General features: G+C 38.3%; 1 protein-coding gene across 5 annotated transcripts in view; it reads right to left on the bottom strand.

Moving 5' to 3' along the window:
* Positions 1–25,486, bottom strand: part of MAGI1 (membrane associated guanylate kinase, WW and PDZ domain containing 1) — a 616,636-nt gene that overhangs the window by 86,791 nt on the left and 504,359 nt on the right. For 3 of the 5 annotated variants that reach the window (XM_044921244.1, XM_044921248.1, XM_044921255.1), the window contains exons 5-8: positions 18,872–19,073; positions 11,103–11,185; positions 6,567–6,602; positions 923–980 (exon numbers count right to left, since the gene is read on the bottom strand). In XM_044921244.1, the coding sequence (XP_044777179.1) occupies positions 923–980; positions 6,567–6,602; positions 11,103–11,185; positions 18,872–19,073 (379 nt within the window). Of the gene's footprint in view, positions 1–922; positions 981–6,566; positions 6,603–11,102; positions 11,186–18,871; positions 19,074–23,895; positions 23,899–25,486 lie in introns of all 5 variants that reach the window. The other 2 variants (XM_044921251.1, XM_044921253.1) reach the window with 1 other exon arrangement.

The raw sequence follows: 25,486 nt of genomic DNA, 5'->3' as shown, positions 1-25,486 counted from the left end.
CAGATGCTCTTATTGCCAGGGCATGATGCAGATGACTTTTCATTGCTAGCAGCATGAGGGATAGAAAGCTGGCTAGTTATCTTCATTGCACCAGGTAGGATTATGATGATAGAATATTTATATAGCATTTGTTTCTTTCAAAGGATTTTTTATTAGTTATTTCTCATCTTTCTCGAAGGAAGTGATACAGAGCATTTCTGCTTCAATGTCCAATCTCTCGGGTTTCTTTTCTTTCAGTATCATCCTAACAATAGATGGTTCTAATGAATGGACAAAGTGTGTGGCCAGTGCTAGAATAAGGTACATACTATGGAGGTCAGGAGGAGGGCTTAAGAGTCTTAAAAATGGAAAGCAGGAGCTATGTAGATGGTCCTCAGGCAAGGGAGAGGCAAAGAAGCATACAAGGTCTTGCAGCTTGGGCCAGTTCTGAATTACCTTCTTAATCCTGGTGACATTTCATACATTACTATGTGTCTGGCCCTTTTAGAAAGTCTGAATGAATAAATAAGTAATTACTGAAAAGTTCAGACCTGGGTGGGGCAAAAAGTAGGTAAACAGGTTCTTCTTCAGAAGATAACACCTACTCATCTGGTTTGCTTTTCTTATTCATTCATGCATTCATTCAGTGAATACTTACTGAGTAGCTGCCATATGCCAGGACTGTGTTGGGTCCTGGTAAAACAGTGGTAAACAAAAGACATAGATCTTGCCCTCATGAATTTTAGAATATAATTTACTGTCTTCAGATTTGCTGAATATTTTCTCATTCACTAATATATGCATATATATTTTCATTATAAAATTATTATGTTGTTGTTATTAGTATCAGTTTGGACCATATAATGATGACAAACTCTGATCAGCATAAATGTACCTAATTATAGAGGAGTATAAACTAAAATAGAGATTAATAGGCACTTACTCTACATAGTAGATACCATAGACAGGGTCTTCAATCTTTTCCCAACCAGCAGGCAGTTCTGAAAAATAAAAGAACATTTAGAGCAAGAAGAGCATATTCTTTAAGAGCTTAAGGATTTTCAACAACTGAGTGAGGCAAAAAGAGAAAGACTCAAAAAAATGCCTTAAGTCCAATGAAAACTGTGTATCCTAACAACAACAAACTAGAAGGCAGTCTTATATTTATCAGTGTATTTTTCTACATGAGGAACAATTCTTTACTGATATTTTGTACAAGCTAATAAAACTTAATAAAATGTAGTCCCAGAAGCCTTTGTTCTGAATCAACTATTAAATTAGATTTTAATGGAAATATAGTTAAAATTTGCCTTGAATGCCTAGTTTATACCTTATACATTTACAATTCTCCCATTGTATTTCTAGACTACCTTACCACACAAACAAAAATGGATGAAAATTAATGTTTCTTTTCATTTTCAATACAATAGTGCTGTTTTTGCTCTCCCTGGAATAAAATAAAATTTGCATCTTATTTCCTCCTTGTTTCTTTCTTCTTTTTTTTTATTTTAAAGATTTTATTTATTTATTTGAGAGAGAGAGAATGAGAGACAGATAGCAAGAGAGGGAAGAGGGCAGAGGGAGAAGCAGACCCCCCGCTGAGTAGGGAGCCCGATGCGGGACTCGATCCCGGGACTCCAGGATCATGACCTGAGCTGAAGGCAGTCGCTTAACCAACTGAGCCACCCAGGCGCCCCTCCTCGTTTCTAATTAAAATGCTGCCAAGTAAGTAAAAGATGGAGTTGGGCTTTCAAATTGCAGGCATCTATCACTTAGGTGCCATATTCAAACAGACCCACCTTCGGCAGCACTTTGCTTGCGAAAGCAGAAACATAGGTCCTGCCCTCTGAGAACTCACTAGTTAAGGGGGAAGATTTTATTCCTTTCTCGTGGTCACGTAAAATGGCATTGCGGGATTTCTGTGCCTTTCTGAAAACTCACCCGTGCTCTCCTGGACTTAACTTCGTAAGGTTTCCTACAAAGGCTGGAACTTTATTAACTAGCTAATAGTGACTTCTGCCACAGCAAGAATCTATTATGAAAAAGCCCATTGCACCAGATAATTTGACTTGGTGAAAGAAGCAACCAGGTTGTGTTTTGTGTCACTAAGCAATTCTTTCAAGCAGAGGAGCAATTACTCAACTTAATTTCAAAGCCACTCGGATATATACACGGTTGCGGCAAGCTTGTATAATGCACTACTCCAAAGTGAATCATTCTTCCTAGAAGTCGGCTATTAAGACCAACATGAACAGAATATTACAAACACTTGAAATATCACTTATTTTGAAATACTAGATTCTTTTTTTTTTTTTTTTAACTCAAGGACTCCTATGGTCACTATTTCCAAAGAATGACTCTGTCATCAAGGCATAAGCTTACATATGCCACAAACCGTCCCACACTGAAACGGAGTCACGCGCGTGCACGCAAACACACACCGCTAATTATTCAAAGTTTATGTTTTGCTCAGATTTGGCTGCATATCAAGAGACATTAATTTCATGGTTTTTGCTCCACATGTTATCTATTTGCAAACAAAGAGACAGGTTTTCCCCCTTTTCTTCTCATTTTTTTAAAACACTTAGCAGGTTTTAAAGAAGTCTTTGAATTCCAGGAGACATGAGCTACTAAAATGCAAGACAGGTCCAATTTGCAGATGTTGATACAACTTGGCATTTTTATCCACCAAGCCATATGAACTGATGCAAATCAAATGCCTGAGAAATGGTTTCCCCTTACAAAGCTGGAAATTACCATTTAAATGAAAATGAACCAGGAAAATATTTCCAAGGAGTTGAGAAATCGAATATTAAAAAAATGCAAATTGGGGCACAGTCCACATGTTTGTTCAGGCAGGGGGCAGGAGTGGGTATAAATGTGAGGGGCCCGCTCTATGTTTCACTGAACCAGATCTTTTCCAAAATTTGCAACCTTGAATATTTGGCCTAGCTTTAGATAAAACAGGAAATATTAAGAATTTAATTCCTTTGTACACTTACAATGAGCACCAGTGATATACAGAATTGCTGAATCACTATATTGTACACCTGAAACTAATAGAATACTGTATGTTAACTCATTCAATTATTAATTTGTCAACTTTTAGAGAGGGTCTATTGTCTGCTTGAGGGTGTGGTTGGCACCCGGAACACAAAGATAATTACAAGTGCACAACTAAGCAGACAATCCAAACCCTATACAGTTAGTGCTTTGATGGAGGTCTGAAGAGGGTACAAAAAAAGAAGCCACCTCTGACCTTAGTCCTGTTGTCTAGTCAAAACCTTTATACTCTAGGGTTGAGAAATGCAGCAGATCAACGGCTATTCCTGGACACTTGCAAATTTACACACATCTTCTGGAACGGATTAGCAAACTCCAGAAATTTTCCAGTTTTCCAAGCTAAAACTCATTTTCAGTTGAAAAGATAGATTTCTCACTTCCAATGTGGTGATTAACTTAATAATAGGAATTAGTCTCCTAATGCTTAAAATAGAAATGGGTCATCGATTTAAAAAAGGAAGATGTTTGTCCTCGAATTTGTCTTCCGGTTCTAAAAAACTGAGAATGACAGAAAATGCCAAAGCCCAGAAAATAATGACTACAATTTTTTTTTTTTTTTTTTACTAAAAACTCTGCTCTCGCCTGAAGGGTCAGCCCCTATGTCTAACAACTGCTGGACATCAGACCAGAATATACTACCTGTCACAGCTATTTTAGGCGGCTAAGACCCTTTGGGGGTTGTCCAGACTGGGGACTGAACCTTCGCTCTACCACTTCATAGATCTGATATTAGACTAGTTACTGAGTATCCTGCAACTACATCTTTCACTGGGATTTACTTGAAGGGTCAACTATGGATTAAATGAGGATGCCTATAAGACATTTTGCACAGCACCTGGCATGTAGGCTCAACAAATGGCCATGTTCTAAGAAAGCAGGAAAGGAACAGAACAGATTTATATGGCCTGCTTGCTAGCTAGCCCTGCCCTTAAGAATCTCATCCTGTACTACTTGTTACCACAGAAGCAAATATGAAGCAGTCACATGTGCTACGTTCTTTTCATAAGAGATATGTCAGCACATAGATTAAAAGTCATGTTCACAATCACAGATAGATTTCAAAACTGTGACTTAGCCTTGGTGGGGAGGGAACCTCATTTTCCTTGTCTCTACCTCTCCGAGTTGGTGTTAGCACCTAAATACCCTATAATTCCAAAAGGGAGTACTTTTCAATTCTGGGAAGATGTCTGCAGAGGATGTGATAAATTCTGCAAACCAAAAGTGCATAATGCAGCCACTGACCCAGCTCAAACAACAGAGTTCAGAAATGACAACTCTATAATCAAATGATCTGTGTCCAACACCTAAGCCAACCGCCCCCACCTCTCAGACAGGGTTTCCTTGTCACATCTGGAATCTCATTGTTCTCTGAAAACCTGACAGTTGCTATTGTTTGAAATTAGGACCCTCTTATTAAGAAAATGGGCAGTAAGCTTGTCAATAAAACCTGGAATGAATGCAAGAGAAAATTGTGTGTGTGTGTGTGTGTGTGTGTACACACTACTCTTTACACAGTGGGTATGTGCAGGCAAAAAGCAAGAGTCCTGTCTCTACCCACAAGGACACATTTGGGTCATTTCCACATACACATTCTTCTCCTGACCCATATTAAAGGCAAAAAGTACCACAAAGAGTATTAAAAAGTCCAACAAGATGGAATTAGTTATTAAATAATAAAGCTACTAGAAACAACAATATATACTGATCGCAGGGACAAATATTAAGACACATTTTCATTAAGTTTTCTCACAAACAGTATGGGAGCTCCTCTTTCAGCCTCTCTTGACAGGTAAGGAAAGGAAAGCTAAGAGAAGTTGAGTGACTTGCCCAAGTCACAAAGCCCCGCATTAAACATGGGAGAATGGACAAGAAGCAAGGCAGCCTGATTTGCCCCCAGAGACAGTTCTGCTATGTCACCAAACCAACTCTCAGGATTACCACTGTGACCATGAGAAATGATATATGTAGTCATTAACGCTTATTTTTTTCAATCTTCAACAGCACAGGAAAGTTCCCACAATATTATAGTTACAGGGGGAAAAATACAGAAAATTCTTTCCTAAAAATGTCAACATTTAAACTTCCATAGAAGCAAATATGCCTCTGTGCACAGCTGTATTAACTCTACCAGCCATCCACAGATAGCAGTGGGTATCAATCACCTAGCAAGAGTGATTTAAATTGTTTCAGCAAATGGTTAAGGCACTCATCGTGTGTCTCAAAAACTAGTTGTCTTTTTCTATTACTTTAATATTACCAATTAATTTCTTTGATAAAACAAATTTCAAATTGTTCCAGATCACAGGGTGAATCTCAAGTCCTTCTTACCACAATGACAAGGACAACTTATTAAATATCTTTTAAAAATAAGCTCCATGCAACAGTTATCGATCAATGTCAGCATATCTATCAGTTACAACAGGATATGTTCCCAACATTAAGAAAAACAGAGCTAAATTCCATTATATCATAACTCCAGTCAACCATGATTGATTATTATATAACAAACACAAACAAAATCACATTAAAACAGTAATCTGTATTATTAAGTATTTATGTTTTTAGTTCTTAAGGCAATCTCAAAAATGTTAGGTTGATTCAATAATCTCAGGACAGTTCTTTTCATATCGATGTTAAACAATCTTCTATCTCAAAAATACATGATGGTCAATGTTCAATAAGCCAAGGCTTTTATGTGCAATTTAGCTTGAAAACCTGGGCTTTCCAATCTATCCTTCAGTAGATGCATCAGATGGAATGCAAACTAATTTTAATATTGTTCAAAGCCCAACATAAAACTTACGTAGAACATAATTCAATATATTCCAACAGCAAAGACAAAAGCATTTGGCATTATCTGCAAATGTAAATTATTTCTAACTGCAACAGCTAGACTAGTCGAGACTTGATTTACATGGATACACACACTCTAAGGAAAATGTCACATAGAAGCGCAGTATCTGGTTTTCAAGCCATTCACTACATCTACAAAGTCACCACGTGGCTCGTGACTTAATAACCCAAGACTAAGACTTATTAACTATTCAGTTGATCAGGAGAATCACTGTATTGCTATCACTCCTACAAAGATCCTTAATGCGTTTGGTGGGTTTTTAGTTTTGTTTTGCTTTGCTTTTCTGCATGGCCCATGGAGATAACCACCCGCACCAAAGAAATGAGGCGGAGGTAGGTCATACCAGAGATGAAGGCACACAGCAAGCATCTACCCTCTCAAGGCTCTTCTTAATCCTCAATTCACAAGACTACCTAGCACCAATTTGCTAACTCTCATTCTAGTCTTGATGCACTCAGACATTTTCTTTGTAAACACAACTTATTACAACTCTGCATGATGCCTGCAAGTCAGACATTAGGGTTGTAAGATTGACCTTTCATGGATAAGCTGGAATGAAAATCATCATTGAAGAAGTGCAAACTAAAGAAACTGAAGGAATAAGCAATTCGCTGGAGACAAAAAGCATTCAGGGCAAGTCATGCAGCAGCAGCAGGCTGGGAGGGTTTACCTAGTTCACTGTCCAGCTCCTCGGTGTGGACCCCTTCTTCTCCAAAGGAATAGCGGGAATGAGACAGAAAAGAAAGAAAGAAAAATTCAGACACCAACACCAAGAAAGAAAACTCCCCTCAGAAAAACAGCAGCAACACATCACTCCGTTTTGTCCTTACCTGCATTGTGGCCTATCTCACTGGCTTGGCTAGTAAACCAGAGACCTCAGTGTAAATCACAAAACGGTAAGAGCTGATATTGGCAACATAATTATATGGCTCATTTCCTTGCATGTCAGAATGGGGTTTGATTGGTGGTAGAAGATGACAAATACCTTCGCGGTTTCAATGTTCTTAAACTGGGAAGTCACTTATTACAGACCTTATTTCGGGCAAACAAAGGTGTTACACCTTTCAATATTAGACCTTTTAATCCTGCAATAATCCTCTAATCAGTGAGGCAATTATACTCACAATTAAAGCATTACTTAACTTAGAAGTAATGCTGCTGCCTGAAAAATGGAAGGTGAGGTCAAATTGAGAATGCAGATTGTAAAATGCACTACACTTAACAGCGTCTTACAGAGGGAGTTAGAGAGGAATTATGTCAGGATGTTGCACGTTGGGAAAGCAGGCTTGAAGGCTGCCCTGAAATGAGTATGGGAAGGCATCGCTTAGTTTGTATAGGATTTCTAAGTCAAATAGCTCAGAAATATTAGAATGAAAATGTTCTCAATAAGTCAGGGGGCAAAACCAGTCAAGATCCTTTCCATGCTCGACCTCCTCCTGTTGTAAGTAAAACGCTGTATGATAACTGAGAACACAGAACAGCACACAACAAATCACTTCACGCATAAAGTCTCTCCAGCTACAGAGCAAGTGGCTGTTCCCCGTGTACTGTAGGTTCCACAAACATGGGAATAAAACCGTTTTCACACTGCAAAATGCTCAGTGCCCAGGAGTTTTTGGTACATGGTAAGTACTAAATATTTCAAAATGGACGGACGGATGAATGGATGTCTCCGTTACTGACTTCAGTAATCAACGTGGCGCTATATGCCTTGTAAAGCCTTGACTTAAAAGTGATTCAATTGCCAACAATAAGTTTTGGTGCTGGCATTGTCTCTGAAAAATGGAATCTTATTTACATAAAATCTTTCAAGAAAATGCCCATTTAAATATTATCTAATAATGTCTTTGGGGGTGCGTTCATTCATTTCTCCGATAAGCATTTAATGAGAGAGACCTACCATGGGCCAGTCACTGTGCAAAAGGACAGATCAAATATCCTTTTGGAGGAGGAGACAAATCCCAAACTCCCATAAATAAAACTAAAGTTAAAACTGTGATTATTTCTCTAAGGTAACACACATCACACAGTGACCTACTCATATCTGGGGGCAAGGTCAAGGAAACAGTCCCTGAGCTATAACCTAAAGGGTATGAACAATTTAACAAAAAGACCTACAGTGATGAATGACTGAAATTTGAGCTTTCTGACAGCAAGGAATTTTGACTGTTGTGTTCATTGATACATCTGAAGTTCTTAGGACACACTTGAAATATAGAAGGCAATCAATAACTGTTTGTGAAGAGTAAGAATATTCTGAGAGAGAACTAGTAGGGATGAAGGGCAGAGCGGAGAGGAGTAAGAGTGAGAAAAGCCAGAGGTCAAACCACTTAGGGCTTGGGGACCAGCTATGGGGAGGGCTGAGTATTTATGGTGCAGAGAACCAGTGAATAGGGCTTGAGGGGGTGGTCCATGATAACACAATCACACCGACATTTTAAAAGACTGCTCTGGGTACAGTGTAAGGAGAGTGGGAAAGAGTCTGGGTGGGAGGTGAGTGTGGCCTGACCTAGGATGCTACAGGTGGTAAAGAAAATAGTGAATGGATTCCAGAGATATCTGGGAGGCAAAGTAAATTCAAAGGGTAGATGGGTTGAAATGAATGTCAAGAGAAGTAGTAGGTCAAGGGGGACTGTTAGGTATGCATGAATTTTACCCTCGACCGAGATAGGGAACACTTACAGAGGACCAGGTTTGGGTGGGGAAGAGATCAATAGTTGGGTTTTAAGCAGACTAGTTTGAAGTCTCTTTCAGACAAAGAGCATTATCAACCAGGCAGATTCAAATATTGGCCTGGAGCTCACAGGCAAGGTGAAAGGCTTTTAATTCAACTCGATACACAGAAACAACAAAAGGAGTTATACACTGAGGATCAAAATCCCAAACCAGTTCATCACTTTTTTGAGTTAGGAAACAATATATAAATTTTTTACAATAAGTGTGATGCTATATTGTTACATTCCATGTGTGTATGACTTCCAGAGAACAGAAAGAAATACAGGAGGAATACTGTGACCAACAACATTATTCTTCTTTGTGTCACAACATAAACAACAACACAAGGCAGATTTGTGTTAACAGGCAACAGAAGATGCAGGTGTGGGAACTGATAAATGACCGAGTGGTAACATCTGGTTATATATTTATATTGTTTATGTATACAGGCACACAGACATGCATATAATTTCTACTAGAAAAAGGTTCTGTGAATCCTAATGTTGAAGGGATAATTCATAAACTAATGGCATTTGGTATGAATACATACTTGTTCCAGATAATATCATTAACACCAATGACAAGAATTCTAAGAATTAAAAATAACAGTTGACCCTTAAACAACACAGGGGTTTAAAAAACAAAAAAACAAAAAAACACAGGGGTTAGGGGGCATTGACCCTCCGCAGTTAACAATCTGTGTGTAACTTCTGACTTCCCCAAAACTTAACTACAAATAGCCTACTGTTGAAAACCTTACCAATAATATATTCGATTAACACTTCTTTTGTACATTCTAAGTATTATATACTATATTCTTACAATAATACTTAATCTTTTCTTAATATTTTTGGTACTTCAAAGCTGTAAGATTCATTTGCAGGTTTTTCAAATTGTCAGAAATCTCCAAAACTTTTTCTAATATACTTATGGAAAAAAATCCACACAAAAATGGACCAGTGCAGTCCAAACCTATGTTGTTCAAGGGTCAACTGTACTAGATTTGGTCACAAAATAATTCAGCCATTCTACTCAACACTTCTACTCCATTAAGTTTCTCTTGGTAAAAGCTATTGGAGTCTTTTATCATCTATAAACTATATTAACACTCATTTTTGTATGTTCCCAGTATAATTATAAAGGAGATCGACACTGAAGCTCTCCTATGGTAATAAGAAGTCGAAAATGCCTTCACAATCATCAAGCATCAAGTAAAGATTAAATTTTGGTCCCTGAAATTTTACGGCTGAGTGTATTTTATATTCTGATCTTTGAAAATTGGTCACTTTTATATTATATATGAAACATAATATTTGAATAATCTGGACAGTTCCTTATCCCTGAAGCATGCAAATAATGAAGCTGACCACACATGTTCCATTCCTTCTTCAGGAACGGGACTAAGCAACCAAAATAAAATGAGCATCTCAGTCATGCCTCCTTAGTCAGAAGGATTTGTATTTCCATTTGCAGTCACTCTATAGCTAAATATGAACACCCAATTTTATGCTCATTTCATGGTATCTGCAATCCGTGTAGAGCAGAAGGATCTAGGAGTACAAGGTTTTGGCAGTATTACACTTTACTGGCTTACATTTTCAGACAAACCTCAAGTTTATATATATACAACAATTCTGCGCCATAGGACAAATTAATAAAGTTTCATTATCTTATAGTAAAATACGTACTCCATAATTATACGACTAATTTAAATGCCAGAGATGAATAATGAGTAGCAAAACAAGTCATTTCCCTTTTAATTCATCCATGTCAAAAAAATAATTCTGGTAGAACTTGGGATAGACTTTGGTGTACTGAAAAGGCACACATTTGTTCTAATTTTTTTTTTTTTTCCATTTTGGAAAAGTAATTAGAAATCCCAAAACTTTGAAATAAACTTTTCAAAATAGTAACTCTTATAGCCAATTGATTCTTTTTCGAGATTAACAGGCAGAGTCAGGCTAAGGGTAACACCTCATCTAAGAAAGATCTTAGATGAATGTACTTTTCAGATAATGAGGATAGATCCTAAGAAGTCAAGATCTGCTTTCCCTTTGTCAAGTTATGAACACGTAGAATTTAAGAAAAGCTCTTGATTTTTTCCTTTAAGACTTTTATAATATAGGATCAGGATCCAATAGGTAAGTAACCAGAGCAACTTTGGTTTCTATATTCCCAGAGATTTTCTTGAGTTTTCTCCAAGGTCCTGAAGGCAGAGGTTGTATCTTCATTGAAATAGTCTGTCTTAAAGTTCTGTTTCTAATGGAGATAGTAGCATGCATCTGCCTTTATGTATAAACAAACTGTTCTTTTCAAACAAGTCTGATTCCCCTACTGCTTTTGGAAACTACAGGTCACTTTCCAGAAATTGGATGACCTTTTAAAAACTCACTTGTTAAAACCTGGTTGACCTTGCTATATAACTCCTTAAAACTTGCACATGTGAATAAGCCCCCAGCTCACTTGAACCAAGACCTTCCTAGCCCCTTACCATCATCTTCACACTCTTCCAGAGGCTTCTGCTGCTTGTTCAGGCACCGAGGGTCTAACCAAGATGTTGTCTTTGTGTTATGGCTGAAATCAAGAAAGAAAAACAAGAAACACATTTGAAAAGGAAAAAAAAAAAGCAAAAACCTCAATGACAAAAAGAATTACACGCTCTTGAACATTTCCCCTCAACCAGAGCAAAGCTACTTTCCAACAGCAAACCCAACCCAGAAGAGAGCCCAAGTTTGGAATCTGAAAAGGCTTGGGAAGGGCCTTAGGTAGACTTTTTACTTATCTAAGGTATAATCATTCCATTATGGAAAGATTAACATGTGATGCCAGTTTTATTTTTGAAAAATGAGTTCCAAATGATACCCCTTGTCCATACTGTCTCCCCTTGTCTAGACTTATTTTAGTCTTCACTTTTGCAGAAGAGCAAACTCCAATTTGCTTTAAATTTGCCTCTGACTTAAACCTTGGATGCTGTAATTCACAAAGAAGGCTGCTATTTCACTCATTATATTACATAAGATTTCCCCTGACATTGTGAAACCACCTCAGTTCACGCAATTGGCTCACAGCGGCTAATACCAATCATTAATCACAGCATCCTGAATTTCGTTGCACACAAAGTGAAGGCAACCTGGAATTACCTACCATAAACAGAACGTGGGCCAAAAAAAACCCACACAAAGCTTGAAGAAGCTAAACATGTCTGCCTTCTGGAGGGCACAGCCCGACTCCAGATGAAGTGTTTCAACAGACAATGAGCGAGGCCTTGAAGGTCTGAGAGTGTACAGTAATATTCCCGATTACCGCCTTGCAACCATGTTAGAAGCGTCATGAGAATGTCTGGAGGAACTGCCCGGAAGCAGCTCAGGACCCCGGGACAAAGTTCTGCGTGAGCTCCTGGGCCACACTATGGCAAGCTCAGCGGGAGGGGCAACGAACTACAAGGCCAGCAGTTCACGCTGCAAACCAGAAATGAAAACAAGAAATGAAAAAAACTTTTGGGGGGAAACTGAGGTAGTAACTTCAATTGTTTTTGAAAGTCTGCAGTTTAGGTTGTAAATGCTGAAAAACATTGCCACAGTTATTTGAGATCCAAGTCTTATTAATTGTTGAAAAAACTTAAGGCTTAAGTGAAAAACAATGCAAATGTATATAGAAATCATCTCAACTGTATGAAAAGGAAAAGAAAACATATGAAAGGTAATATAGTAACAACTGTCATCACTTACAACTACCAGAATCCGTTCTTTTACACGTATGTTACAATTTACCAATCCTTAAGATAACCCTATGAAGGAACTATTAATAAGTATTAATACATTTTGCAGATGAGAAAAATGAGGACAGAGGTGAGAAAATTGGTACAAGATTACTGTGTGTTGATACCTAGCAGCACTGGGAACAAACCCAGGGAGTCCAACACTAGAACCCACGGTCTGTGCTATTCCTACACCAGCAAGATGGTAAAAATGGCCATTGCTGGGAGGGAAGATTATCTGTGATTTTTTAAAAGACACTTTTGTATTTTGAGATAATTATAGATTCACATGTATTTATAAGAAAGAACATAGAGTGATCCCACATGCCCTTTACCCAGATTCCCCCAATGGTAACATCTTACAAAACTAAAGTAAAATGTCACAACTGGGATATCGATCTCCAGACAGTCAAGATAGAAAACATTTCTATCATAACAAGGATTCTTCCTCGTTACCCTTTTAGAGCCACACTTGGTTTTCTTCGAGTCTCTGCCCCCTCAAACCCCTTTTAAATCCCTGGCAACCACTAATCTATGTTCTCCATTTCCATGGTTTTGTCACTGCAAAAATGTTCCATGAAATCATACGTATGTACTCTTTGGGGAATGCTATTTTTCATTCAGCTAATTCTCATCAAGGTTGTCACATATATTGATAATTAATTCCTTCTTTGCTAAGTAGTATTCCATGGCATTTGGAAATGGCATGGAAAACTGGTATTTCCAGTTTTTGGCTCTTTGGAATAAAGCTACTATAACCATTCATGTCCAGGCTTTTGTGTGAATGTTAAGTGTTCACTTCTCTGGCCAAATGTGCAATTGCTGGGTCATATGGTAGTTGCATGTTTAATTTTATAGGAAACTCCCCAACTGTTTTCTAGAATGTCATACAATTTTACATACCCACCAGCAATGTATGAGTGATCTAGTTTCTCCTCATCTTTGCCATCATTTATTGTTATTAACTATTTTTTTATTTGAGCCATCCTAATAGGCATGTAATGGTATCTTTGTGATTTTAATTTGCATTTCCCTAATGGCTAATGAGGGTGAACATTTTTTCATGTGCTTATTTGCCATCTGTATATCCTCTTCAGTGAAACGTCTGTGGTTCATTTTCTAATTGAATTTTTTTAATGTTACTGTTGAGTTTTGAGAGCTCTTTATATACTCTATAGATATCAATCCATTTTTAGATATGGGGTTTGCAAATACTTTCTCCCGGTCTGTAGTTTGCTTTTTCATCCTCTTTTCAGGGTCTTTTCTGAAGCAAATGTTTTTCATTTTGATGACATCGTATTTATCAATGATTCCTTTTTTTTTTTTTTTTAAAGACTTTATTTATTTGACAGATTCAGAGACAGGGAGAGAGGGAACACAAGCAGGGGGAGTGGGGGGGAGGGAGAAGCAGGCTTCCTGCTGAGCAGGAGCCCAAGGCGGGGCTGGATCCTAGGACCCTGGGATCATGACCTAAACCGAAGGCAGACGCTTAACAACTGAGCCACTTAGGCACCCCTCAATGATTCCTTTTAGGGTTCATGTTTTGTTTTCTTCTTTATTTTTATTAACATATAATGTATTATTTGTTTCAGGGGTACAGGTCTGTGATTTATCAGTCTTACACAATTCACAGCACTCACCATAGTACATACCCTCCCCTATGTCCATCACCCAGCCACCCCACCCCTCCCACCCCTCTCCACTCCAGCAACCCTCAGTTTGTTTCCTGAGATTAAGAGTCTCTTATGGTTTGTCTCCCTCTCTGGTTTCACCTTGTTTCATTTTTCCCCTTCCCCTATTATCTGTCTTGTTTCTCAAATTCCTCATATCAGTAAGATCATATGAACAGACATTTCTGTAAAGAAGACATCCAAATGGCCAACAGACACATGAAAAAGTGCTCAACATCACCCGGCATCCGGGAAATACAAATCAAAACCTCAATGAGATATCACCTCACACCAGTCAGAATGGCTAAAATTAACAAGTCAGGGAATGACAGATGTTGGTGGGGATGCGGAGAAAGGGGAACCCTCCGACACTGCTGGTGGGAATGCAAGCTGGTGCAGCCACTCTGGAAAACAGTATGGAGGTTCCTCAAAAAGTTGAAAATAGAGCTACCGTATGACCCAGCAATTGCACTACTGGGTATCTACCCCAAAGATACAAATGTAGTGATCCGGGTGCCTGGGTGGCTCAGTCGTTAAGTGTCTGCCTTCGGCTCAGGTCATGATCCCAGGGTCCTGGGATCGAGCCCCACATCGTGCTCCCCGCTTGCTCAGCGGGGAGCCTGCTTCTCCCTCTCCCAGTCCCCCTGCTTGTGTTCCCTCTTTCACTGTCTCTCTCTCTGTCAAATAAATAAATAAAATCTTTAAAAAAAAAAAACAACAAAAAACAAATGTAGTGATCCAAAGGGGCACCTGCACTCCAATGTTTATAGCAGCAGTGTCCATAATAGCCAAACTATAGAGACTAGAGGGTATTATACTAAGTGAAATAAGTCAATCAGGGTTCATGTTTTTGATGTCAACTCTAAGAACTAACTACTTGTCTAGTCCTAGAGCCCCCCCCCCCAATTTTTTTCCCAAAAAGTTTAATTGCCTTGTGTTTTACACTTAAGTCTGTGATGATCTATTCTGAGTTAATTTTTTGAATAAGGTGTGAGGTTGAGGTTGAGGTTAATTTATTTACTTCTGGCTAAACACTTAATCTAATACCACTTCCGTGAAAAGGCTATCTTCCCTGCATTGAATTGCTTTGGCATCTTTGTTGAAAATCACTTGGATGTATTTGTGGATCTGTTTCTGGATTTCATTGATGTATGTGCCCATTTCTTCACCAATACCACCCAGCCATTGTTACTGTGGCTCTATAATAAGTCTTGATATCTGGTAGACTGATTACTCTAGCTTTATTTTTCTCTTTCAAAACTGTTCTAGGGGCACCTGGGTGGCTCAGTTGGTTGAGTGTCTGACTCTTGATCTCAGCTCAGGTCTTGATCTCAGGGTTGTGGGTTTAAAAAAAAAAAAAACCAAAAAAAAAAATTTTTTTCCAGCTATTCTAGTTCTATTGCCTTTCTATATAAATTTTAAAATAAACTTTTCTATATTAACAAAAAACCTCACTGAGATTTTGACAGGATTTGCATTTAACCTGTATATCCAATTTGGGAGAGCTGACATCTTTACTATACAATTGTGTCTTTCAATCCATGAATAGGGGACATTTCTCCATTTGTTTAGACCTTCTTTGATTTCTTTCATCAATATTTCGTAGTACAATTTGTAGCATATAACATCCTGTATGTTTTGTTAGATTTACATGTAACTGGTGTTTTTCTGGAAGTAAATGTGAATGATATTTTATTTTGAAATTTGTTGTCCACATGATCATATAGATATACATGCATGCTTATATCTTGTGATCTTGCTGAACTTACTTATTCTAGAACTTTTTTTGTACGTATTTTGTAATTTTGGACATTTCTTGTGTACATTCATGTAATCTGCACTGAGGGATAGTTTTATTCCTTCTTTTTCAATATGTAGGTCTTTTATTTCTCTTTCCTGATTTATTATCCCGACTAGAACTTCCAGGATCATGTTGATTAAGGAAGGTGGGAACTGAGGTGGCTCCTCAGTTCGTTAAGCAACCGACTCTCGGTTTCAGCTCAGGTCATGATCTCAGGGTTGTGAGACTGAGCCCTGTGTGGGGCTCCAAGCTCACTGAGGAGTCTGTTTGTCTCGCTCCCTCTGTTCTTCCCCTCCCACACATTCTCGCCAATAGATAAGTGAAATCTTAAAAAAACAAAACAAAACAAAAAAAGAGTGGTGAGAGCAAACATCCTTGACTTGTCCCTAATCTTGCAGGGAAAGTATTTTTTTTTTTTTTTTTTTGTCTTTTACCACTAAGTATAATGTTAGCTGTACATTTTTGGTAGATATTATCAAGTCAAGAAAATTCCCCTCTGTTCTTATTTTTCTGAGAATGTTTATCACGAATGAGTGCTGAATTGTGTCAAACACTGCATTGATGAATACGATCATGTGATATTTTTTTCTTTAGTATCTTAATATGGTAGATTATATTTAGGAATTTTTCACATATTGAACCAATCTTGTATCCCCAGGATAATTCCCACTTGGTCATGGTGTATAATTCTTTTTCTTTTCTTTCTTTTTTTTTTTTTTAAAGATTTTTTTTTATTTATTTACTTATTTATTTAGAGAGAGAGAGAGAGTACGTGGCAGCGGGGGAAGGCAGAGGGAAGGAACCTCCAGCAGACTCCAAGATGAGCATGGAGTCCAATGCAGGGCTCGATCCCAGGACCCCGAGATCATGACCTGGGCCAAAACCAAAAGTCAGACACTCAACTTACTGAGCAACCCAGGCATCCAACTCTGTAGTTTTCTTTTTTCTTAGACTGTCCTTGTTTTTTTGGTAACAAGGTAACAATAGCTGCATAAACATAATTGCTAAGTGTTCCTCTACTTCTATTTTCAGAAGGAGACTGTGTAGAAATGTAATTCTTCGAGCAGTTCTCCAGTGAAACCATCTGGGCCTGGAGATTTCTTTTTCACGAGTTTTTAAATGACAAATTCATTTTCCTTAATAGTTATATAGAGTTAGTTAAATTATCTATTCCATATTGGATGAGTTGTGGTAGTTCATGCTTCTCACGAAATTGGTCCATTTTATCTAAGTTGTCAAATTTATGTGTATAGATTTGTTGGCAGCATTCTCTGATTACCTTTAATGTCTTTAGGGTCTGTGGTGATTCCCTGTTTAATTCCTTATGCTGGTAATTTGTGTCTTCTCTAATTTTTTTTCTTTGTCAGTTTTGCCTTGTTACTGTTCACTGAAGAGCAGACCTTCAACTTCAATCTATTTGAGTATAACAGATTTACTTATACTTTTATTTATTTTATAGTTTAATTGGCCTTTTCGGTTTTCTTTTTTAGTGGTACATAAAACTGTGGTAAATCTTAACAGAGAATATTGATAATAGAGCCAAAGTGCAGCATTTTAAAAATTGACTATTACTCGTTAAAAAATTATTATTATCTTAGATTTTTTAGAATGGTTACAACTGTATATTTTTCCATTTTTAGTCAAGGTTATTTATTAAATGTTTAACTTTAATAATATGTATTATATATGTATTTATATGTATAATAATATGTATAATAATATGTATTATATATGTATTATATATATATATATATATATATATATACACTAAGTATATATAAGTTTTATAATTTTGAAAGACTTTTCATATCCATGTAGAGTAATACCCCCTTATCCACAGGGGCTAAGTTCCAAGACCTCCAGGGGATGCCTGAAACTGTATACTGGACTGAATCCTACATATACCATGTCTTTTCCTATACATACATACCTATGATGAAGTCTAATTTATAAATTAGGCACAGAAAGAGACTAACAATAACTAAAAGAGAACAATTATAACAATAAATGATAAGAAAAATTATATGAATGTGTCCTTTCTCTCTCTCAAAATGCCTTAGTGCATCTACTCACCCTTCTTGTAATGGCGTGAGGTGATAAAATGTCTATGTGGTGAGATGAAGCGAGGTGACTGACATAAGCACTGTGATGTAGCATTAGGCTACTACTGATCTGACAATATGTCAGGAGAAGCATCTGTTTCCAGAACACAGTGACCACGAGTAACTAAAACCATGGAAAGTGAGACTGCAGATAAGGGTGGGGGTGTGGGGGGGTGGTTTCCATATTCTCAAATTTTAATCCATGTAGTTGCACCATGTTTAAAAAAACACAACAAAAACAACAACAACAACAACAACTTAAAATGGATCAGAGACTTAAGTGTAAACTATAAAACTTCTAAAACAAAAATAGCAGAAAATGACAGCTTTATAACTTTGATTTAAGCAAAAATTTCTCAGCCAGCACACTAAAAGCACAGCTCAAAAAAAAAAAAAAAAAAAAAAAACACTGATAAATCAGACTTCTTCAAAATTAAGAACTCTGGAAGACACAGTCAAGACAATGAAAAGAAAATTCAGGCTTGGGGAAAATGTTCACAAACCAAAAAAATGATACAGGAACTGTATCCAGAATGTATGAAGAACTCTGAAAACACAACCAAAAACAAAAAACAACAACAACAAAAACCCTGCCACCCAATTAAGAAAAAATAAGCAGAGGATTTACCTCTTCTTAATGGCTCAATATATTCTTTATATACTATGCCATTATATAGACACCAAAATGTAGTGTCCCACTATTTATAGGGAAATTAACCTTATGCTTCTTCAAGCTCCTCAGACTCAATGATTAGGATGCTATGCTAATTGTTTTTCTGGACAAAGCTGGTTAAATTGTATAAAAGAATACCATGAGCCCGTGACCAGTCCTTCTAGATGTAATTTACCAGTGCAGCCACTAGAGAGTGGGAAGGAAGGGGGAAGACAGAAAGGAAGGGAAGTTCAGGGAGGAGGAATGGTATACTTTACTCTATAAAATAGACTTCTCCATTTTCGGTGTAGGCCATCTCCCAGTTCTCAGGTAGAGGACCTAAATTATCCTCTGCACAAAGAGGTAGGTATTGAGGGAACTTCTGAGAAGCGTCCGTGTTGGGGGCAGCGACGATGCTAGTATTCACAGGCAGTAGGGCTGCTTCTTGGAGAATGTGCTCTTCTTGGTCTCCAGAATCGGCTGTGAAGTTGCAGGGAGTTAGAGAGAGAGAGAAAAGAAACTCATCAATCATATCCCAAACCAGGGAGTTCACTACTGTCTGCATCTATATTTTCAAAAGCCCTCACTCTTTCCTAATTGCTGGCCATCAGCTCTATTCCATTTTATTTAGATGGAAGTTCTTTCAATAGAAAACATCTAAGTGACATACCACAGTTATTATACCTAGAAAGAAAGACGAGAAAGACATGCTCAGATAATGCATTGCTCGAAATCTTGGAAATGCCAAAGAAGAAACAAATTCATGACTCAAAACCTCAAGTCTCTTGTACTAATAAGGCCACTGAAACACAGACTGAGCCATACTCTTGCTATTAGGTATCATTTGGTTTCATGACTCAGTGGGCATCGGAGAGCAAGAATAAAGTCCATGCTGAAAACACAGATACAGTGGCATCATTACCATTTTTGGATCGATTATTTAAAACATTTTTGGTAGACAGTGGCAAAGATCAAAGGCTGACACATCAAACTGGAAAGTATACAAAACTTTAGAATATAGACACAGCTATACCAGTGAGTCAGATGCAAGCCTCTTTTGGAAAAGTGAGGGGAATGTTCCTGTGAAAACCAAGACAGTTACCCCAGAACAGGATCATGTGGGTTGACTTGGGTCTTAAAAGAAGACTCTAAGTACGTGAATCTCCTTGCCTTCTTATTAACTAGAAACATCAAGAGGTGATGTCATCAAAGTATCCACAAAAGGCACTGTTGACATTCTGGCTGAAGTTTTATAGAGGCCAAGAATATTAAACATCATTCTCCATGGGGCTTTAAAAAATAATAATCAGGGGTTGTAGTTATTTTCTATCTCCCACAGTAATTCTCCTGTAGACATTTCTGATTTCTGAAAGCAGACTGAGGAATAATAAAAGGCTATTTTCCACTCTTTCTCTGATGAGTTGCGCCCAATGACGCAGATGAGAATGAAGGTAATTCAACATTTGGAAGGAGGACATGTCGAGCCTACTAAACAGGCACCTCCACCAAAAATCCACCACCACTGAAGAGGCTGCCTTGCATCTCTCCCATCTTTTCCTAGAACCCCCTCTCAAACCTCCCTTTGGAAATCCGTCCATTCAAGGTCCTGGTGGTCTAGATGGGGACTGACTTAAACCTACTCCTAGGTCAGGTGGTGTTTCTAAGTCACATTATCACTCTTGCCTTTGTGATCGGATCAGGCACATGATCCAAAGCAAACCAATGAATGTCAGGCATAGAAGTGTTTGCTGGAATTATCCTCTTGATGCTGAAATTGTTAAGCTGACAGATTCTCATGCTGTAGGTGCTCGTGGCTATCTTGACACAGCTTGGCAACACCTGCCTTAGAATTAAGCCTACATAGAGGAAAGCAGAAAGGAAAGGTAGAGAAAGTCACCAAATGGCCCTAATTGAGTCACTGATTCCATGTACTCCTGGCCTCTTCAACTGCTTGATCCTCTAAATTCTTGCTTAAGCCAATTTGAATTGGTTTTACAATTTGTGTCCATGACTGCAGATTAAGAAAGCAACTAGAATTCTGAAGGAGAAAAAGGAAATTAGGCCAACATGGAAGAAACATTTTGAAATTACTGATCAATAAAAAAATAAATTCAAAACTTGGCAAGATTTCAAAGAGTCACCCTTACTTCTCTAGGAGCCAAGGTATATTCATTTCTGATGTTGTTAGAATGTACACTTCTCACATTTATAAGTGGACATAACAATCACCTGGAGAGATGCTAACATGCTGATTCTGACTCCCTACTACAGAGAATAGGTTTGGGAGAAGGTTCCAAAATGTGCATGTTGAAAGCACCCAGTGATGGAGATTCAGGTACAAGAATCATACTTGGAGGACAGAGATAATGAATTCTCAAAAGAATCACTAGAACCTTCAGCTTCTAGGAGGGGTTCTGTCCTCCTGCCAGAGTATGGGGCAAACTCCTGGGTCTGCCGTGCCAGGTCCGAGGCACAAGTGATAGGTCTGGAGGGAGCACTGGAGAGAGCACAACCTGTCTGAGTGGAGCAGGGAACGCAGTGCCAGGTAATTAGCATCCTGAGGAAATGTGGACTCAGTGAGTCCAGATCTCTGATTTTTCAAGACAAGGTAGGAATCTCTATTTTTATCCAAAAACTCCCAATATTTCAATCACAATTCCTTTAAAAAAAATAAAGCAATATGGCACAACCAAAAAAAAGAGAGAGAGAGAGAGAGACTGATTATAAGCACTGACTCAGGAGCCAGACTGCCTGACTTTGAATCCTGGCCTCACCCTTTATTAACGTGGGCAACACACTTACTTAACCTCAGTATGCCTTGGCTTCCTCATCTATAAAATGGGGATAACCACAGCAAGCCCACGGGGTTGTGAGGAGGACTGCAGGAGTAAAGCACTCAGGACAGCGTCTAGCATACAGTTAACAGTATGTGTTAGCTGCCATCATCATCAGTTTCTTCATCAACATTATGATTAACCTTTGTTGCCCGGTCAGATCTGGCCCCCAGGAAATTGGCAGGAAAAGGAAGCATGTGACATCAGACCACAGACGAAATCATAGGTTTGCCTGTTTCTAGCGGTGTAACTTTGGAACAGACTGATTACCGTTCTGAGGATCTGCTTCCTCATCTGTAAAATGGGAATGACGCATAAGCCATGAGAACTGAAGGACTGAGGACACATAAAATGCTTGCCAAAGCGCCTGGCACTCAGTGTGGGCATCATGTGTGCTCGGGACTGGGACCTGCTTCTGGAAACGCAAATGTACCAGAGCCAGTGATCATCTTTTAACACGATATTTAAGAGCTAGAGAAGTACCAGGACAATGGATGACATTCGATAACTTTACCTAAGAATTTTAATTAACCCATTTTATTTTTTAAAAGTATTTTATTTATTTATTTGAGAGCGAGAGAGAGAGAGAGCACAAGCAGGGGGAGCAGCAGAGGGAGAGAGAGAAGCAGGCTCTCCACTGAGCAGGGAGCCCAATGCAGGGCTTGATCCCAGGACCCTGGGATCATGACCTGAGCCGAAGGCAGGTACTTAACCAACTGAGCCACCCAGGCACCCCGATTAACCCATTTTAATAGAAACTGGATATAACAAGAAAAGGTTGTGGCAATAGGTGGGACATAGATATGAAATGATTTAGCTTAACATGGGAGTATATATAATTTATGTTAAAAAAAAAAAAAAAAGAAGAAGAAGAAAGCCCTGCCAGGGTTCCAGAACCTCAACTATGGGAAGGGAATATTAGCGCAATGGCAAAATATCTAAGTAACTGTAACTTCCTAAGGAAAAATGCAAATCCCTCTAGCAATTGGACCTTATTTTAAATTATCCAAATATTTTCTTATTTTATATATTTTTCATGTCTTCTCAAAAAATGCTTTGAGGTATGATTGACATAAAAAGCTACAGATATTTTCTATCAAAAGATTTTTTTAGCTTCACTAAGGTATAACTGACAAAACTGTAAGATATTTAAAGTGTACATCATGATGATTTGATATGTGTATACACTGTCAAAGGATTCTTCCAATCTAATTGAGTAACCAAAAAAAGCTATAGATATTTAATGTAAACAATTTGATGTATTTGGCTTTCTGTGTCTTCTTTCCAGTTCAATAGAACCTTAAACAACCTCATTCTCTCAAATAAAATGAAAAGTCCAACAATGAGAGGCTGGGACAAAGTACAGACGTACAAATTCATAGTCCTAATCATGGCTTTGACTTCGACATATGCTCTGATTTTAGAAAATCTTTCATTTGATTTACCAAACATTTAGGAGCACTGCTATCACTCTCTTACAAAAGGTTGCCAATGGATCCAAACAGGATAGGTAGGAGGGGTTATTGGAACACAGGCTGATTGAGGAACAAGGAAGCCTGGTTCTCCCACTGTCTAGTGGGGGAACACGCACTGTTCCTCAGTGTTCTCATCTGCAAAATGGGGAAGGTAATGCCTAGGTTGCTTAGCTCTCAGCATTTCCAGGTAGTTTATAGGATACATGTGAAAATGACTTGTAAGCCATAAATGAACATAAATAACTTTTTCACTTACAGTAAGTAAGAAGCTCCCAAACATTTACATACACATACGCACACTTGGGGGCTTTTGAAGGTGACTCTGAGAATATACGCTGTTGTCAAAAATACATTTCTGGAGCCTATATTACATGATCTCTACTTTTAGATTTAGGTACATGTCTGCACACAGAGCTAATAACCTTGATTTAAAACACAAATGGCACACTGGATGAGCATGTGGGCTCTGAAGTCAGCTTTTGGGGTTGAAATGACAGCTTTGACACTCACTGGCTTTGTGATCTTAGACAAGCTATTAGACCTCCCTCGTATATGTGTAAAAAGCTTGGCAAAGTGCCTGCCACATCGCCCTGAGAAACATTAGCTCTTAAAGTAATATCATCTCTTGACATTCCAAAGCAATGTTTTATCATTGCTTACCAATGGAAGAGAAGCACTAGCAACCTCGTGTTCAGTAATAGGGGGACTGCTAGGAGAAAAAAAAAGCCTTGAGGGCGCCTGGGTGGCTCAGTTGGTTGGGCGACTGCCTTCGGCTCAGGTCATGATCCTGGAGTCCCGGGATCGAGTCCCGCATCGGGCTCCCTGCTCGGCAGGGAGTCTGCTTCTCCCTCTGACCCTCCTCCCTCTCATGCTCTCTGTCTCTCATTCTCTCTGTCTCAAATAAATAAAAAAAATCTTTAAAAAAAAAAAAAAAAAGCCTTGAAACACAATTAAATAACATTTGATGTCTCTAGAGGGGGTTAATGGATGAACCAGCTACTTTTTAGTTGTGATGGTTTGTTACAGATTTTCCAGTTTGTCTAAAACAAGGTCCTTATACAAATGCTTTTATTTAGTGTAAGTAACTGTGTGCTTTGGTCAGCAGTGTAACTCTACCTTCATGAAGCACATATAAAAAGTGTTCATTCTCAAGGGCTCCTGTAGGTCCATAATTGAGGCACAGTTTGTAGACGACTGGCCTGTTGCTTTGTGCTCAACAGTCAGTTCTGTGGGAAGTATCTGGGATGACTTTTCATTGCTCAGGTCCTGCCTCAGTCACGGACGATGGGAAGGAATTGTGGCCACCTCCCCAGGATGCTTCTGGCCACAAGTCTCCTGCTCTGTTGCCTGCAGACATTCCCAATATTATTCAGGCATGTTATTTAGACATTTCATACCTCCTTCGAAAGACCCAAAGCAGAAGTCAGCTAAGATAGCAGCAACAGCATGTTAATTAAAAATATCCCAGTGAATATTTTTAATAGCTCTACCGTGTTTCTCTATTTGTATAAGAAACTCATTCCTTTATCATAACTCTTCCAACCAGGAGCCAAGACTTCATTATGTTACTGTCACTCTATTCTCCAAGTGGCTGGTAGATTGCTACTTAAAGTGGTTCAGAGAGCAAAATGCTTTGACACAGCTAGTTTGATCCACATATCATAGACGGGGTACTGTCAATTATTTGAAAGAATTTATATGAGTTAGGGTACGACAGGTTGTCAGCTGTCATAGTTGTAGTTTGGTAAATGAGGAGGCACTTACTCAACATACTGAGGATGCCCATCACATGTATATCTGAAGATCATTTCTCTCTGCATCCTATCGACTTTCTTGGTGTTAAGGACAGGAAGCTAAGGAAGACAATTAGGTGCCACTTGGCTTTTGTGTGGGTGTGTGCAGAACAAATGATCAGACTGATTTCAGCAATGACAACCTGGGCCCCAAAGTTTTTCTTTGATGCCAGGATTTCAAGGGAGTATTCAATGGGGTCAGAATTTCTGAGGCGTGGCTTTTAGAGACAAAGATTTGTAGTAGCTAGAAACAGGAAGAGCATTAAAACCTATAGTCAACAATTCCTACTTTATTCTTGCTTTATACCAAGAAATCTACCTAATAAATAGAGGAAAAATAAGGGCACACAGATTTCTTGGGGGCCATCCAGTCCTCATGGCAGAACTATTCAGTGCACATCACTCTGAAGGTCTTACTTCGTTGCCCACAACCATGTTTTGGGTTATATTATGATTCGTTATCCTTATTTGTTGAAAGATCAAGACATTATAATGTTAGCTACTTTTTAAAATATTAACTTTTTTTTCATAATTTGCTTTCATATCAGTGAGGACTACTATACATGAATCAAGTATTTCTAAGTAAATGAAATGAGCTGCTTTCAATAAATGCATATATAAAAGATGGTAAATTTCTCCTAGCTATTACAACTACAGGTCAGCCCCTGGCCTAACCATTCTAATTGGAAAATGGAAAGTTTCGTGGAATCAAGTTCTTGGAGCTGGAAGGGGGAACTTAGATATGATTTAACCTTAGCCATTTTACACATGAGAGAAGTTAGATATTATGG

This window comes from Neomonachus schauinslandi, chromosome 1, assembly GCF_002201575.2.
Source record: "Neomonachus schauinslandi chromosome 1, ASM220157v2, whole genome shotgun sequence".
Lineage (NCBI taxonomy): Eukaryota > Metazoa > Chordata > Mammalia > Carnivora > Phocidae > Neomonachus > Neomonachus schauinslandi.
This window is presented reverse-complemented; position numbering and strand designations above follow the sequence as displayed.